This window comes from Nomascus leucogenys, chromosome 19, assembly GCF_006542625.1.
Source record: "Nomascus leucogenys isolate Asia chromosome 19, Asia_NLE_v1, whole genome shotgun sequence".
Classification (NCBI taxonomy): domain Eukaryota; kingdom Metazoa; phylum Chordata; class Mammalia; order Primates; family Hylobatidae; genus Nomascus; species Nomascus leucogenys.
This window is the reverse complement of record NC_044399.1, coordinates 59,766,594-59,780,023: the sequence shown is the minus strand read 5'-3', so window position 1 is coordinate 59,780,023 and position 13,430 is coordinate 59,766,594. Positions and strand designations below refer to the sequence as shown.

The following is a 13,430-nucleotide window of genomic DNA, read 5'->3' as shown; positions in this document are numbered from 1 at the left end:
CTGCGGAAAAACATAGAACACAACATACCCTTTAAAAAAGGCAGGTTGATGTTCTTAATTATGGTTCAGCTTAAAAAAAAAATCTTTAAAAAATTTAACCTCATAAGTGTATTCAGTGTTCTTTTATGTGTTCCTTAATAAAATTTCATTTTTAGAAAACAACGTAATTTAATTAATTAATGTTTTTGAGATGGAGTCTCATTCTGTTGCCCAGGCTGGAGTGCAGTGGTGCAGTGTTGGCTCACTGCAACCTCCGCCTCCCGGGTTCAAGTGATTCTTCTGCCTCAGCCTCCTGAGTAGCTAGGATTACAGGCACCTGCCACCACACCCAGCTAATTTTTGTATTTTTAGTAGAGACGGGGTTTTGCCATGTTGTCCAGGCTTGTCTTGAACACCTGACCCCAGGTGATTTGCTTGCCTCGACCTACCAAAGTGCTGGGATTACAGGCGTGAGCCGCTGTGCCTGGTCCTAATTTAATTTAAATATCCAAAGTTGTGTATTTCAGCTGCAGATACTGCATTTACTAACCAAAATGTCAATTACTTTTAACTTCAAGAAGATGAAATGACACACAAATGAATTTAGTGATTTACCATAATTTTTGGAACATTGTTTTCTCCCTCCCTCCCTGTCTTTTTTTGAGATAGGATCTGGCTCTGCTGTCCAGGCTGGAGAGCAGTAGTGCAGTCCTGGCTCACTACAACCTCTGCCTCCTGGGTTCAAGCCATCCTCCCACTTCAGCCTCCTGAATAGCTGGGACTACAGGCATGCGCCACAATACCCCGCTAATTTTTGTACTTTTAGTAGAGATGGGGTTACGCCATGTTACCCAGGCTAGTCTTGAACTCCTGAGCTCAAGCAGTCTGTGCACCTCGGCCTCCCAAAGTGCTGGGATTACAGGCATGAGCCACTGTGCTTGGCCCTATTTTGAGTTATTTTTTAATGAACAGATGCAAAGTACGAAGTAGTCCAATTGAAACTGGAAAAAAGCTTGAATTCTAAATTGAATTCTATATTAAATTCTAAATCAACTTTATATGTTGCACATACAAAGGATTTGTAGGATGTGGATATTTTATGTTAAGCACAGCAGCCCCCCTCCTCCAGAACAAAACAAACCCCCAAAACAACCCACAGAAGGTTGTTTTTTTTCTGCCTAAAGCTTATGCTCAGGACTCTATTGTGTATTTGAATAAAAAACAGATGTGACTAGCTAGTCTTGGGTTGCTTTGGTATTCTCTATTTATAAATAAAACTATGATTATGAAAATGTCTTACTTTGTGTTATAGAGCTCAGAATTCTTTGAGGGTGGCAACCAAGGGAATGTGCTATTATTCATTACTTTATCAAGGTTGCCATTTCCATGTCTTGACAATATAAGCTATTAGTTTTTAAAAAGTAGTGGGGGCCGGGCACGGTGTCTCACACCTGTAATCCCAGCACTTTGGGAGGCTGAGGCAGGAGGATCACTTGAGGTCAGGAGTTCGAGACCAGCCTGGCCAACATGGTGAAAACCTGTCTCTACTGAAAATACAAAATTAGCCAGGCATGGTGGCATGTGCCTGTAATCCCAGCTACTCAGGAGGCTGAGGCAGAAGAATCGCTTGAACCTGGGAGGTGGAGGTTGTGGTGAGCCAAGATCGCATCATGGCACTCCAGCCTGGGCAACAGAGTAAGACTCCATCTCTAAAAATTAAATAGATAAAAAGTAGTGGGGAGGAAATTTTACTTTTTTTTTTTTAAGCTTACTAAAAAAAAAAAAAAATCCAAGGGCCTAACTTTTCAAAATCAGTTTTATTATATAAATTGTAAAAAGCTTTTTGGATTCTGTTTATCTAGTTGAAGGTCAATAATAAGCTTTTCTTTAAAATAATTAGAAATTATTTGTAGGAATTGTATAGAATAAAAATGATCTTTTTTTTAACTAAATGATTTATAATAGTGAAAAAGTTGACCTTGAGTTATATGTTGAAAGACTAGTATGTAAGCTGGCAACAGAAATTGAAATTGAGACAGATTTCAGCACCACTGTTGGTAATAGGCTCTTATTCCAGAGGAAACATGTCAGTTTTTTACTAATGAGTAAAGGATTTCTGCGAAGGTTTAAGAATATCTCATGTTGAGTATTGACATGTATTTTGAATGATGATTTTATCAAATAACACTTGGGATTATTTTTCTTATTCTGTATCCCCCAAATTACCTTAAAAACTTACATCTTTTGTTTTGGAGGATCCTCTAGCATTTTGTGTGGAAGATCTTTTATGAAAGTATACTATAAATATTTAGATTCTATTAGAATATTACTATTCAAAGATATTTATAAAATTGTAAAGTCAGACTCTTTAAAAGAAACTTTATTGAAAGATATCCAGGATACCTCGATTTATCCAAGAAGTCTCATGTCATCATGTTTTGCATTTCTCTTTAAAACAATGATTAATGACTTGTTATTTGTTATATTGCATACTGAGTGACTGTAGTCTTGAAATACAGATCTGTATTACTTTGTACGACTGTATAACATTCCATTTTTCTTTAACCAGCTCCCAGTGAGACACAAAGATTATTTCTGATGTTTTGCTCTTTTAATCAGTGCTTTAGCTCTCTCCCATGTATGACTGTAGATTTATAAAATTCTAAATAAAATGACATGAAATGGAATTCTACATTTTATCAGTGGAATTGTTCATTTTTTTATTTTAATTTTTTTTTAACTTTTAAGTTCAGGGGTACATGTACAGGTTTGTTATAGGTAAACTTGTGTCACGGGGGTTTGTTGTACAGGTGATTTTGTCACCCAGATACTAAGCCTAGTACCCATTGGTTATTTTTGCTGATCCTCTCCCTTCTTCTACCTCCACCATCTGATAGGCCACAGTACCTGTTGTTCCTCTCGTTCCTCTCTATGTGTCCATGTGTTCTCATCATTTAGCTCCTACTTATAAGTGAGAACATGCAGTATTTGGTTTTCTGTTCCTGCTTTAGTTTCCTAAGGATAATGGCCTCCAGCTCCTGTTTTTCATTTCTGAACCATTAAAAAATCTATTTGGGGCCGGCACAGTGGCTCACACCTATAATCCCAGCACTTTGGGAGGCTGAATTTGGGAGGCTGAACTCCCTCTTTGAGTTCTCAGCTTGGGGAGGAAGCTTCAGGTTTCCTATCCCAGTCTTGCTGCTGGCCTGCCCCTCTGCCTACCTGCCACTCAGGTCCCATCTTTACTCAGTCCCCCGAACTCCCCGTTTTTTTTTAAATTTGAGGAGGATTCTTGGAACTTTCCCTTGCCTCTTTTGAGACTAGCAGTGTTTCAAATAGTGTTTTTTCCTACACTTTAGCTGTTCTGTAGCAGGAGTCCCTTGGAACACCTATAGCAGAAGTCAGAATCATTGCTTCGGCAAACATAGGTCCCTGTGTGCCCATCATTGGTTTCACTATGACTAAGGAGGGGTCATCTCAGGAAAAACATTTTTCTGGTTTAACTTTTAAAATGTGATTTTGATGAAATGTGTGATTACTTATAATTAACTGTTACAATTTAAATTTACATAAACATGCTGCTTTTATTTTCTTCTTTTTTTAATAAAAAGAGGACCATAAAAACTGTTTTACTGTCTAGATGCTTGAGTTTGCTTGGTCACTTTCAGAGTATGTCATTTCTTTGGTATCTACAGATGGCTCTGGTAGCCTAAAGTATTCATTTAAGGCAGGAAATGACCTGAGCATATCATACATTATTACACGCAGTCTCAATTATGTCACCAAGGGCAGTGACTTTTCTCTTCTGGTGGATGACAACAGCAATTTCAACACTTTGGAAGCTTCACTGAAAGATTTTTTTCTAACAGTGTAGAGGATAAGAATTTGCAGTTCTATTGCCAGTTTATTATGGAGGATACAACTCTGGAACAGCCAAATGGAAGCAATGCTTAGGACATAGTATGGGGGGAGGCAAGGAGCCACCATGCCCTCTCTGGGCAGGCCACTGTCCAGTACCTCAGTGTGTTCACCAACCTGGAAGCTCCTTAACTCATTCTTTAAGGCCCTATAAATCCTCTATATATACTAGTATTTTAAGAATGTGTAATATAATAACAATAGTCTTTGGTCCATTAAAAATCTTAGCTTTTCTTATGCAGTGGTAACCCTTAGAGCACTCTTGGTAATGTATCTTAAACAGGTTCTTCACTGACTAACTTTACAGATTTTAGAATTGCAGTTCGTTCTTTAAAAATATGCTGTCATTATTTTCAGGATCATAATTTCAGTAACATTTCCAGTTTTGCTTTGTTGGCGAGCTTAATATTATGGGATGGACATTTTATGCAAATTTTATGGTATAGTAAAGAAAGAAATGTAGGGAAATTTTAGAAAGCATTTAATTCTTTATATCACTGACACTTGTAAAATTATTTCCTGTCAAACATGTATTGAAATACAGTTTATGTTGGCAAATATTGTGATTGATTTTATATTAATTTAAATCTGTATTACATTAAAGCCTAGGAAATTACTAAAAAATGTAGGCCATGTGATAAGTTTTTCTGAGCCATTTATGGATTGGGCTTTGAAGATGCAAGTTTGTTAAACCGTTGGGAATTAAAGATTCCAGCTGAACATCTCAAGTTTCTGAAACAATACATTTTCTCAGACTTTGTGGAATTGTTCTGTGTCATTTACACTTGCTTGGTTCAGCAGGGCGAGCAATGAGGTATTTTTTATTTTATATTTGTTTTTGCAGGGATCTTAGCAACATCAATTGTGAAGAGCTTGGTCCATTGCCTCCTGGATGGGAGATCCGTAATACGGCAACAGGCAGAGTTTATTTCGTTGACCATAACAACAGAACAACACAATTTACAGATCCTCGGCTCTCTGCTAACTTGCATTTAGTTTTAAAGTAAGTTTTTGAAACAATACATATTAAAATGGGAGTTAAACATGATGCAACGGATAGATGCTTTTAACAATAAATGTAAGTCTCGATACAGTGGCTCACGCCTTTAATCCCAGTGTTTTGGGAGGCCGTGGCAGCAAGATCACTTGAGGCCAGGGGTTTGAGACTAGCCTGGTCAATATAGTGAGACCTCATCTCTACAAAAAAAAAAGTTTTTTAAATTAAAAAATTAGCTGGGTGTGGTGGTATATGCCTGCAGTCCTAGCTACTTGGGAAACGGAGGCAGGAGAAACACCTGAGCCCAGGAGTTTGAGGCTGCAGTGGACTATGATCACACCACTCCAACTCCAGTCTGGGTGACAGATGGGGACCCTGTCTCTTAAAAAAAAAAAAAATGAACATCTACTTTCATCAGTTATAATTTACTTTTATTGAGCAAAATTTATGTAAGAGTGTGACAAGTTTTATTCTGATATGAGTATTTTAAACCTACTATGCTTTTAAGTAGGAACCTGTCTTGGAATGTTAGGAAAAGGGTTATCAGAGGTGCTCAAGATGGCCTTTTACAGAGGCAGTATCTTGACAGGAGAAGTAGGGGTTGAACAGGCTAATTTTGTGTTGCCATTGTAATATAAAATTATTAATAATTTATATTAATGGCTAACACTTTAGTAGCACTTATTGTGTGCCAAGCATTGTTCTTTATACTTTACATATGTTAGTAAGGCCAGGCATGTGGCTCATGCTGTAATCCCAGCACTTTGGGAGGCTGAGGTTGGAGAATCACTTGAGCCTAGGAGTTCAAGACCAACCTGGGCAACATGTGAGTCCTATTCTCTTCAAAAAAATTTTTAAAAATTAGCTGGTCATGGTGGTGCACACCTGTGGTCCCAGCTACTCAGGACACCGAGGTGGGAGGATCTCTTGAGCTCAGGAGGTCGTGGCTGCAGTGAGCTGTGATTGCGCCACTCACTCCAGCTTGGGCAACAGAGTGAGACTCTGTCTTTAAAAAGCAAACAAACAAAAACACCCCAAATTAGTAATTTCATCCTCGGAAAAACTCTGTGAGTTAGCTGCTGCCATTTTTACAGATGAGGAAACTGAGGCATAGAGGTTACATGACTTTCCATACGTTGCCAGTGGTGAAGTCTGGGGCGAAACCCAGATGCTCTGGCTTCAGCTGCTGTGAGGCACTATATTGAATATTGTGTGTATATTATTTGCATCCTTTGCTTTGCTTTTTTCTCTAGCTGCCTCATTTCTTCTAACTCTATTACTTATTAGCATTGCCTTCTGAAGAATGGGGGCAGGAGGAGGAAAAGAGCGAAAAGGAAAACTTCATTACTAAGCAAAGTAGCAAAGTGTCTTTTTCAACATTTCTGGCAAAAACACTGAGAGTGGTATAGCAACAAGGATTTTAGACTAAGAACTTGGAGAGCAAGGTTCACTCTGACCCCTGAATAATTCATTTTAGCTTCTCTAAATGAATGGTGACATTACCTGCTCTGTCTTATTCATTTGTTGTAAAGTTCTTATGTATGTTAAAATGTTAAAAACACAACAAAAATAATAATATACTTTAAAATGACTTCTGAAAATGTCCTTGTTTCATTAATTTTTGGAGTTAGGTTAATAAAGCAAAAAATTTAAATGAGAACTGGCTACCAGTTTTTTAGGATAATAGGAGAAAACATTGAAAATGTGTATCTTTGGTTCCTTCTTCAAAATATGTATAATTATCCTGGCAGTTTCATTACGTCAGCAGATCTTACTTTGTTGTAGATAGAAGATTCTAAAACTTTGCTTACAAATGAAGGTCGCAAGTATTTGAAAGCCCTAATGTAAAAGTATCTGAAGAAACAGAGAAGTATGGATTGTTTCTGTGCGTTAGGGTCTACATAGCCTAGATAGCAAAATAAGTGTCATCTGCAGTCTACCCTTTGAGTAACACTGCTCTAGGGGCGCTTGCCTGGTTGTGGAATTGCTATGTCATAGAATATTTCTATCTTCAACTTTAATATATAAAGGTAACTTTTCTAAAGTGGCTATGCCAGTTTAGTCTTTTACCGGCAATATATGAGTTCCTGTTGCTGCAGAAGCTTGCCAGTACTTGCTGTTGTTAGACTTCAAAATTTTTGCTGTTCTGATGATGTTTAATGGTTTCCCATTATAACTTTAACTTGAATTTGCCTAATTGCTGATGAGATTGAGCACCTTTTTATAGGTTTATTGACTATTTGGATTTCCTGTTTTTGTGAAAGTCCTATTCACAATTTTTTGCCATTGTCTATTGAGTTTGAACAGCTTTCTTTGGCCTATTGACCAGCTGCATCAACTTTTTTGTTAATTTATATCTTTTTGCCCATTTTTCTAATGTAATCTTTATCTTTTAAAATTCACACTATAAGTAAATGTTTTTAATATATTTATAGTTTTATCTTTTACAGTAAAGTCTTTAATCCATGTGGACTTTACTTTTGTGTATGGATTTTTTTTTTTTTTTTTGAGATGGAGTTTCCCTATTGTCACCCAGGCTGGAGTGCAATGGCGCGATCTCAGCTCACTGCAACCTCCACATCCTGGGTTCAAGCAATTCTCCTGCCTCAGCCTTCCAAGTAGCTGGGATTATAGGTGTTTGCCACCACGCCGAGCTAATTTTTGTATTTTTAGTAGAGACGGGGTTTCACCACGTTGCCCAGACTGGTCTCAAGCTCTTGACCTCAGGTGATCCACCTGCCTGGGCCTCCCAAAGTGCTGGGATTACAGGCGTGAGCTACCACGCCTAATTCTGGATTTTTTTTTTTTGAGATGGAGTCTTGCTTTGTTGCCCAGGCTGGAGTGCAGTGGTGCGATCTCAACTCACCGCACCCTCCACCTCCTGGGTTCAAGTGATTCTCCTGCCTCAGCCTCCTGAGTAGCTGGGACTACAGGCGCGCACCACCACGCCCAGCTAATTTTTGTATTTTTAGTAGAGACGAGGTTTCACCGTGTTAGCCAGGCTGGTCTCCAACTCTTGGCCTCAAGTGATCCTCCTGCCTCAGCCTCCCAAAGTGCTGGGATTACAGGTGTGAGCCACTGTGCCCGGCCTGGGTTTATTTAAAGGGCATATAGGGGCAGCAAATTGGAATCTGGGGAGATGATAAGGAATAAAAGATGTTGGAGCACTCTACAGAGGGCTTTTGTTTTACTTTGTATCTTAATTGTTTGTCACTTATCTGCTTCCCCTACTAGACTTTGAATTACTTAAGACCCATATCCCATTTATTTTTGCTGCTTTAGTATGTAACATACCCAAAGTACTTGACAAATGTACAATGATAATGAAGAGCCAGTATGGCTCTCTCAGAGGCCCAGGAAACCTCCAAGAGGTGGTTGTACTTTGTTTACCTCCTGCCTCCAGGATCATCCCTTTTGGTCAAGCTTGTCCAACTCACGGCCCTTAGGCTGGGCCCAGGATGGCTTTCAATGTGGCCCAACACAAACTGGTAAACCTTCTTAAAAACCATTATGTGGGCCAGGCGTAGTGGCTCAACGCCTGTAATCCCAGCACTTTGGGAGGCTGAGGCGGGCGGATTGCCTGAGGTCAGGAGTTCGAGACCAGCCTGGCCAACATGGTGAAACCCCATCTCTACTAAAAATACAAAAATTAGGCCAGGCGCGGTGGCCCACACTTGTAATCCCAGCCCTTTGGGAGGCCGAGGCGGGTGGATCACAAGGTCAGGAGATCGAGACCATCCTGGCTGTCACGGTGAAACCCCATCTCTACTAAAAATACAAAAAAATTAGCTGGGTGTGGTGGTGCACGCCTGTAGTCCCAGCTACTCGGGAGTCTGAGGCAGGAGAATCACTTGAACCAGGGTGGCAGACGTTGCAGTGAGCCGAGACAGCGCCACTGCACTCCAGCCTGGCAACAGAGCAAAAGTCCGTCTCAAAAAAAAAGGCCAGGCATGGTGGTGGGTGCCTGTAATCCCAGGTAGTTGGGACCCAGGAGGTTGAGGCAGGAGAATTGCTTGAACCTGGGAGGTGGAGGTTGCAGTGAGCCAAGATCACACCACTGCATTCCAGCCTGGGTGATAGAGCCAGACTTTGTTTCAAAAACAAAACATTATGAGATTTTTTTTTAACAGCTCATTAGCTATTGTTAGTGTATTTTATGTGTGGCCCGAGACAGTTCTCGTTTTTCCAGTGTGGCCCAGGGAAGCCAAAAGATTGGACATCCCTGCTTTAGGTAATAGATGTTTGCCTTGATGTTGCTGGTAGAATATTTCAGTAGAACAGTTACAGATCTTCCATCTTTTTGCTGAATAGTTAGTTGTATTAAATAACTGAATAAAAAATAATGTTCTGAAGGAAGAACAACAGGTGGGATGATTAGAAATGTCTGTGGTCTTTTCTGTTTGTTGGAGTAAATGACAGGAAGTAACTTGAAGAACATTTTACTAGTTTTCTTATAATTGTTAGTTTTCCAATTGTGTTGATTAGTTTCTATTAATATGGCCAGCATTTGCATTACCTGGAAGGTTTATGCATATTCCTAATAGAAAGTTTTCATTTGAACATTTTTGTATTTTAGTATTAATTTGTTCCTGTCTTCAATATCTTTGATTGCAAGTTACTGTGCTATGAAAAAGCTTAAGGCTGGGCATGGTGGTTCACACTGGTAATCCCAGCATTTTGGGAGGCCGAGGCGGGTAGATCACTTGAGGCCAGGAGTTGGAGATCAGCCTGGCCAACATGACAAAAACCTGTCTCTACAAAAATACAAAAAATTAGGCATGGTGGTGCATGCCTGTAATCCCAGCTGCTTGGGAGGCTGAGGCATGAGAATTCCTTGAACCTGGGAGGTAGAGGGTGTAGTGAGCTGAGATCGTGCCACTGTACTCCAGCCTAGGTGACAGAGTATCTAAAAAAAAAAACTCTCTGTCAGCGGGGCACGGTGGCTCACACCTGTAATCCCAGCACTTTGGGAGGCCGAGGTGGGTGGATCACAAGGTCAGGAGTTTGAGACCAGCCTGGCCAATATGGTGAAATCCTGTCTCTACTAAAAATACAAAAATTAGCCGGGCGTGGTGGCGGGCACCTGTAGTCCCAGCTACTCGGGAGGCTGAGGCAGGAGAATAGCTTGAACCTGGGAGGCGGAGGTTGCAGTGAGCCGAGATTGCGCCACTGCACTCCAGCCTGGGCGACACAGCGAGACTCCATCTCAAAAAAAAAAAAAAAAAAAAAACAAAAAACAAAAAACCAGAAAGCTTAAGCATTTCTACATCCGTTTTTGTTTTGTTTTGTTATTCTTAAGGATAGGATTTCACACCTCCAGCTACTAGTTCAGTAAAGTCTCTAACCTGATAGATCTTCCCTGGGGTTTATATTTGTGTTACATTATATAAAATATATAAAAATTATTTGCAGCATTAAAGTTTCTATCATAAATTAACTTTAAAGTGATAAATTAGTTTTTATTCAGCTATGTAATGTACATAATTTATATGTGAAACAATTTATTGAGATATATAAGAAACAATTTTAACCTTAAAATTGTAGTTTTAAAAAGATTCATAAGGCACTAATTTTAAATTATAATGGTTAATTTATTAATCTTTACATATCAGGATATGTTGGATAGAAGTATCTTTTTTCTATTAATGTTTTATTTCTATTTTTTAAAGATTTTTAAATTCAGGGGTTTTTCTTTAGATGGGTGTTAATGGAGTTTTGAATCTATGTCTATGAGCTGTCAAATATAGTATTACCTTATTTGGTAGATCTATTATGGTTTTTATTGTTTTTCTCTCGGAAAATTTTTTGGCAAAAATGTCATTAGAATATAGATTATTGTTATTAGGCTAATTCTGAAGTGATGAAATTAGCCCTTATTTTGAATTTTAGGGTGCTATGCTGTTTGGACTATATTGTTATGTAATCCAAAATAATTTTAGATGACTTTTTTTAGCTAGTTGTTTTTACTGTTTCAGCATTTAGGAAATGAGAAAGGCAATACATTATAATCAGATAGAGGAACTGGGCACGGTTGCTCACACCTGTAATCCCAGTGCTTTGGGAGGCTAGGTAGGAGGATCCTTTGAGCCCAGGAGTTGGAGGTTACAGTGGGCTATGATCATCACACTGCACTTCACTTGACTTCATCCTAGGCAACAGATTGAGACCCTGCTTATCTGAGGCGGATAAAAATATCGTGGGACAAATCGTGTTTTAGAGAGGAACATGGTATTCAAACTGAGAAGAATTGAGAATTAATATTTTGGGAGGAAGCAACAAAAGAAGTTACCTCTTCGAAGTGTATCCTGGGCCTATTGTATATAAATGCACATTTTTAGGATATCCGGTTTGACTTAAAAAAAGCTTTTCTTACACAGATGCATTAATCTTCCTTAGCCCTTTTATACAAATCCCTCCTGCAATATTACTGCCATTATTCTCTTCCAAGGGGGGCATTTTTCATGTTCTGAAGATTGTGTAGTTTCTGTGAGACCTCAGTATCTAATCTGTCAGTGACAGGATACAGTGTTGTTAAACTATTGCAAAGCATTGTCATTGGGGTTTAATAAATAACTTTGCCAAGGAAGCATATTCTTCTAAGAAAGCATTTTAGTCAGTTTTTTTTTCATTTCCTTTGCTTGAAAAGCATGTTTTTGTAATTCAGTAACTATCTTAATAGTAGCTATAGTAACTGATATTTATTTTGCACTTACCATGCTCTGAGTGCCCATGTCATCTTCATTGCAATCCTGGGCTACCTCCTCTCACCAGTGAGAAAAGTGGGGCCTCAAGCAGTTACAGAACTTGTCCAGAGGTGCATAAAAGGTGCTAGAGCTGGGATTTGAATCCACCCAGTCTGACTATGGAGGTTTTTTTTTTCCCTTCCTGTTTTGATTCCTGTAACACTAATTACTTATTTCCCTTCCTTTGACTGGCATTGCATGAAGATATTCTGCCTTATACCCTTAAAGGAAGCTTTTCTTTTTAAAGAAAAAGATGACTTATGGGCAAGGGCATTACAATTTGAGTCTTTTCCCTCCTTATCAGATCTACTTGATTTCAAGAAAATCATTTGCTTGTTTGATAAAGTCTTTAGACATTGGCAGAGGCCCTAAAGGATAGCAGACCAGCACCCCCACTGTTTCCTGGCCAGCACTCTCACATCAGCCCTTACAGAACTGTCCCTTGCACCCTAGCACACCTGAAGAGACAGGCTGTTTTATTGGGTAGTTAGATTTTTTTTTTCCCTGAGTGGTTAGATTTTTTTTTTCCCTGAGTGCATCAGAAACAATAGTTCCAGGCTAGCTGCCCACATCCCAGAAGGATTTTCTCCTGTGTCTGTTTTGTCCTTCAGCTCTAAGCCACCTTTCCATTTGCATGGCTTGGTCTTTCACAGGAGGCTTTGTGAAGAGGCCTGATGTCTGCTGGATTTCTTAAAATCAGCCTTATTGAAATATATTGACATACAATAAACTGAATATTTAAAGTGTACAGTTTAAGTTTTGATATACACCATGAAACCATCACCACAATGAAGATAGTGAACATATCCACCACCCCCAAAAGTTTTCTCTTGCCCTTTTGTGATTTCTTCTGTCCCTCCCTGTGGGACTTCCACCCTGTGTTAGTTTCCCAGGGCTGCTGTAACAAAATACCACGAACTGGGTGGCTTAAAACAACAGAAATTCATTTTCTCACAATTCTGGAGGCAGAACTACAGGGTAAGGGGCTGACTCTAGTAAGTGATAATGAGCTCCTTCCAGAGGGTTTGAGAGAGAATCTGTTCTATGCCTCTCTCCTAACTTCCAGTGGTTTCTGGAAACCTTGGTGTTCCTTGGCTTGTAGACAAATTGCTCCAGTCTTTGTCTTCTGTCCTCCCATAGTCTTCTTTCCTGTATGTATGTATCCTAATTTCCCTCTTCTTATAAAGACATCAGTTTTTGGATTTAAGGCCATCCTAATCCAGTATGATCTTACCTTACCTTGATTTTATCTGCAAAGACCTTATTTCCAAATAAGGTCAAATCCACAGGTTGACCAGATGTTGAGCCTTAAGCATATCTTTTGGGGGACAGACACACAGTTCAACCCATAACACCCCATCTCCAGCCAACTACTGACCTGCTTTCTGTCAGTATATTAGTTTGCATTTTCTAGATAAATGGAATCATGCAGTATGATTTCTTTTACTCACATAATATTGAGATTCATCATTGTTGTTACATAGTTCATTTCTTTTTATTGTTGGTGGTATTCCATTGTATGGGTATATCACAGTTTATTCATTTATCTACTGATGGACATTTGGGTTGTTTCCAGTCTTTTGCTGTGACAGATAAAACTATTATGAACATTTATGTGCAAGTCTTTGTATGTATATGCCCTCATTTCTCTTGGTTAAATAAATAACCTAGGAGTAGAATGGCTTCTTTGGCAGAATCTTTTGCCATGCCCCCAGCCCTCCCAAATCGAGCAGCTCAGTTTTTTGTTGAGTTTTGAGCTTCTTTAGATATTTACATATCTGATATATGCTTTC

General features: G+C 39.1%; 1 protein-coding gene across 2 annotated transcripts in view; it reads left to right on the top strand.

Annotated features, from left to right (window-relative positions):
* Positions 1-13,430, top strand: part of SMURF2 (SMAD specific E3 ubiquitin protein ligase 2) — a 116,162-nt gene that overhangs the window by 80,729 nt on the left and 22,003 nt on the right. For both annotated transcript variants that reach the window (XM_030800404.1, XM_030800403.1), the window contains one exon: positions 4,742-4,900. In XM_030800404.1, the coding sequence (XP_030656264.1) occupies positions 4,742-4,900 (159 nt within the window). The remainder of the gene's footprint in view (positions 1-4,741; positions 4,901-13,430) is intronic.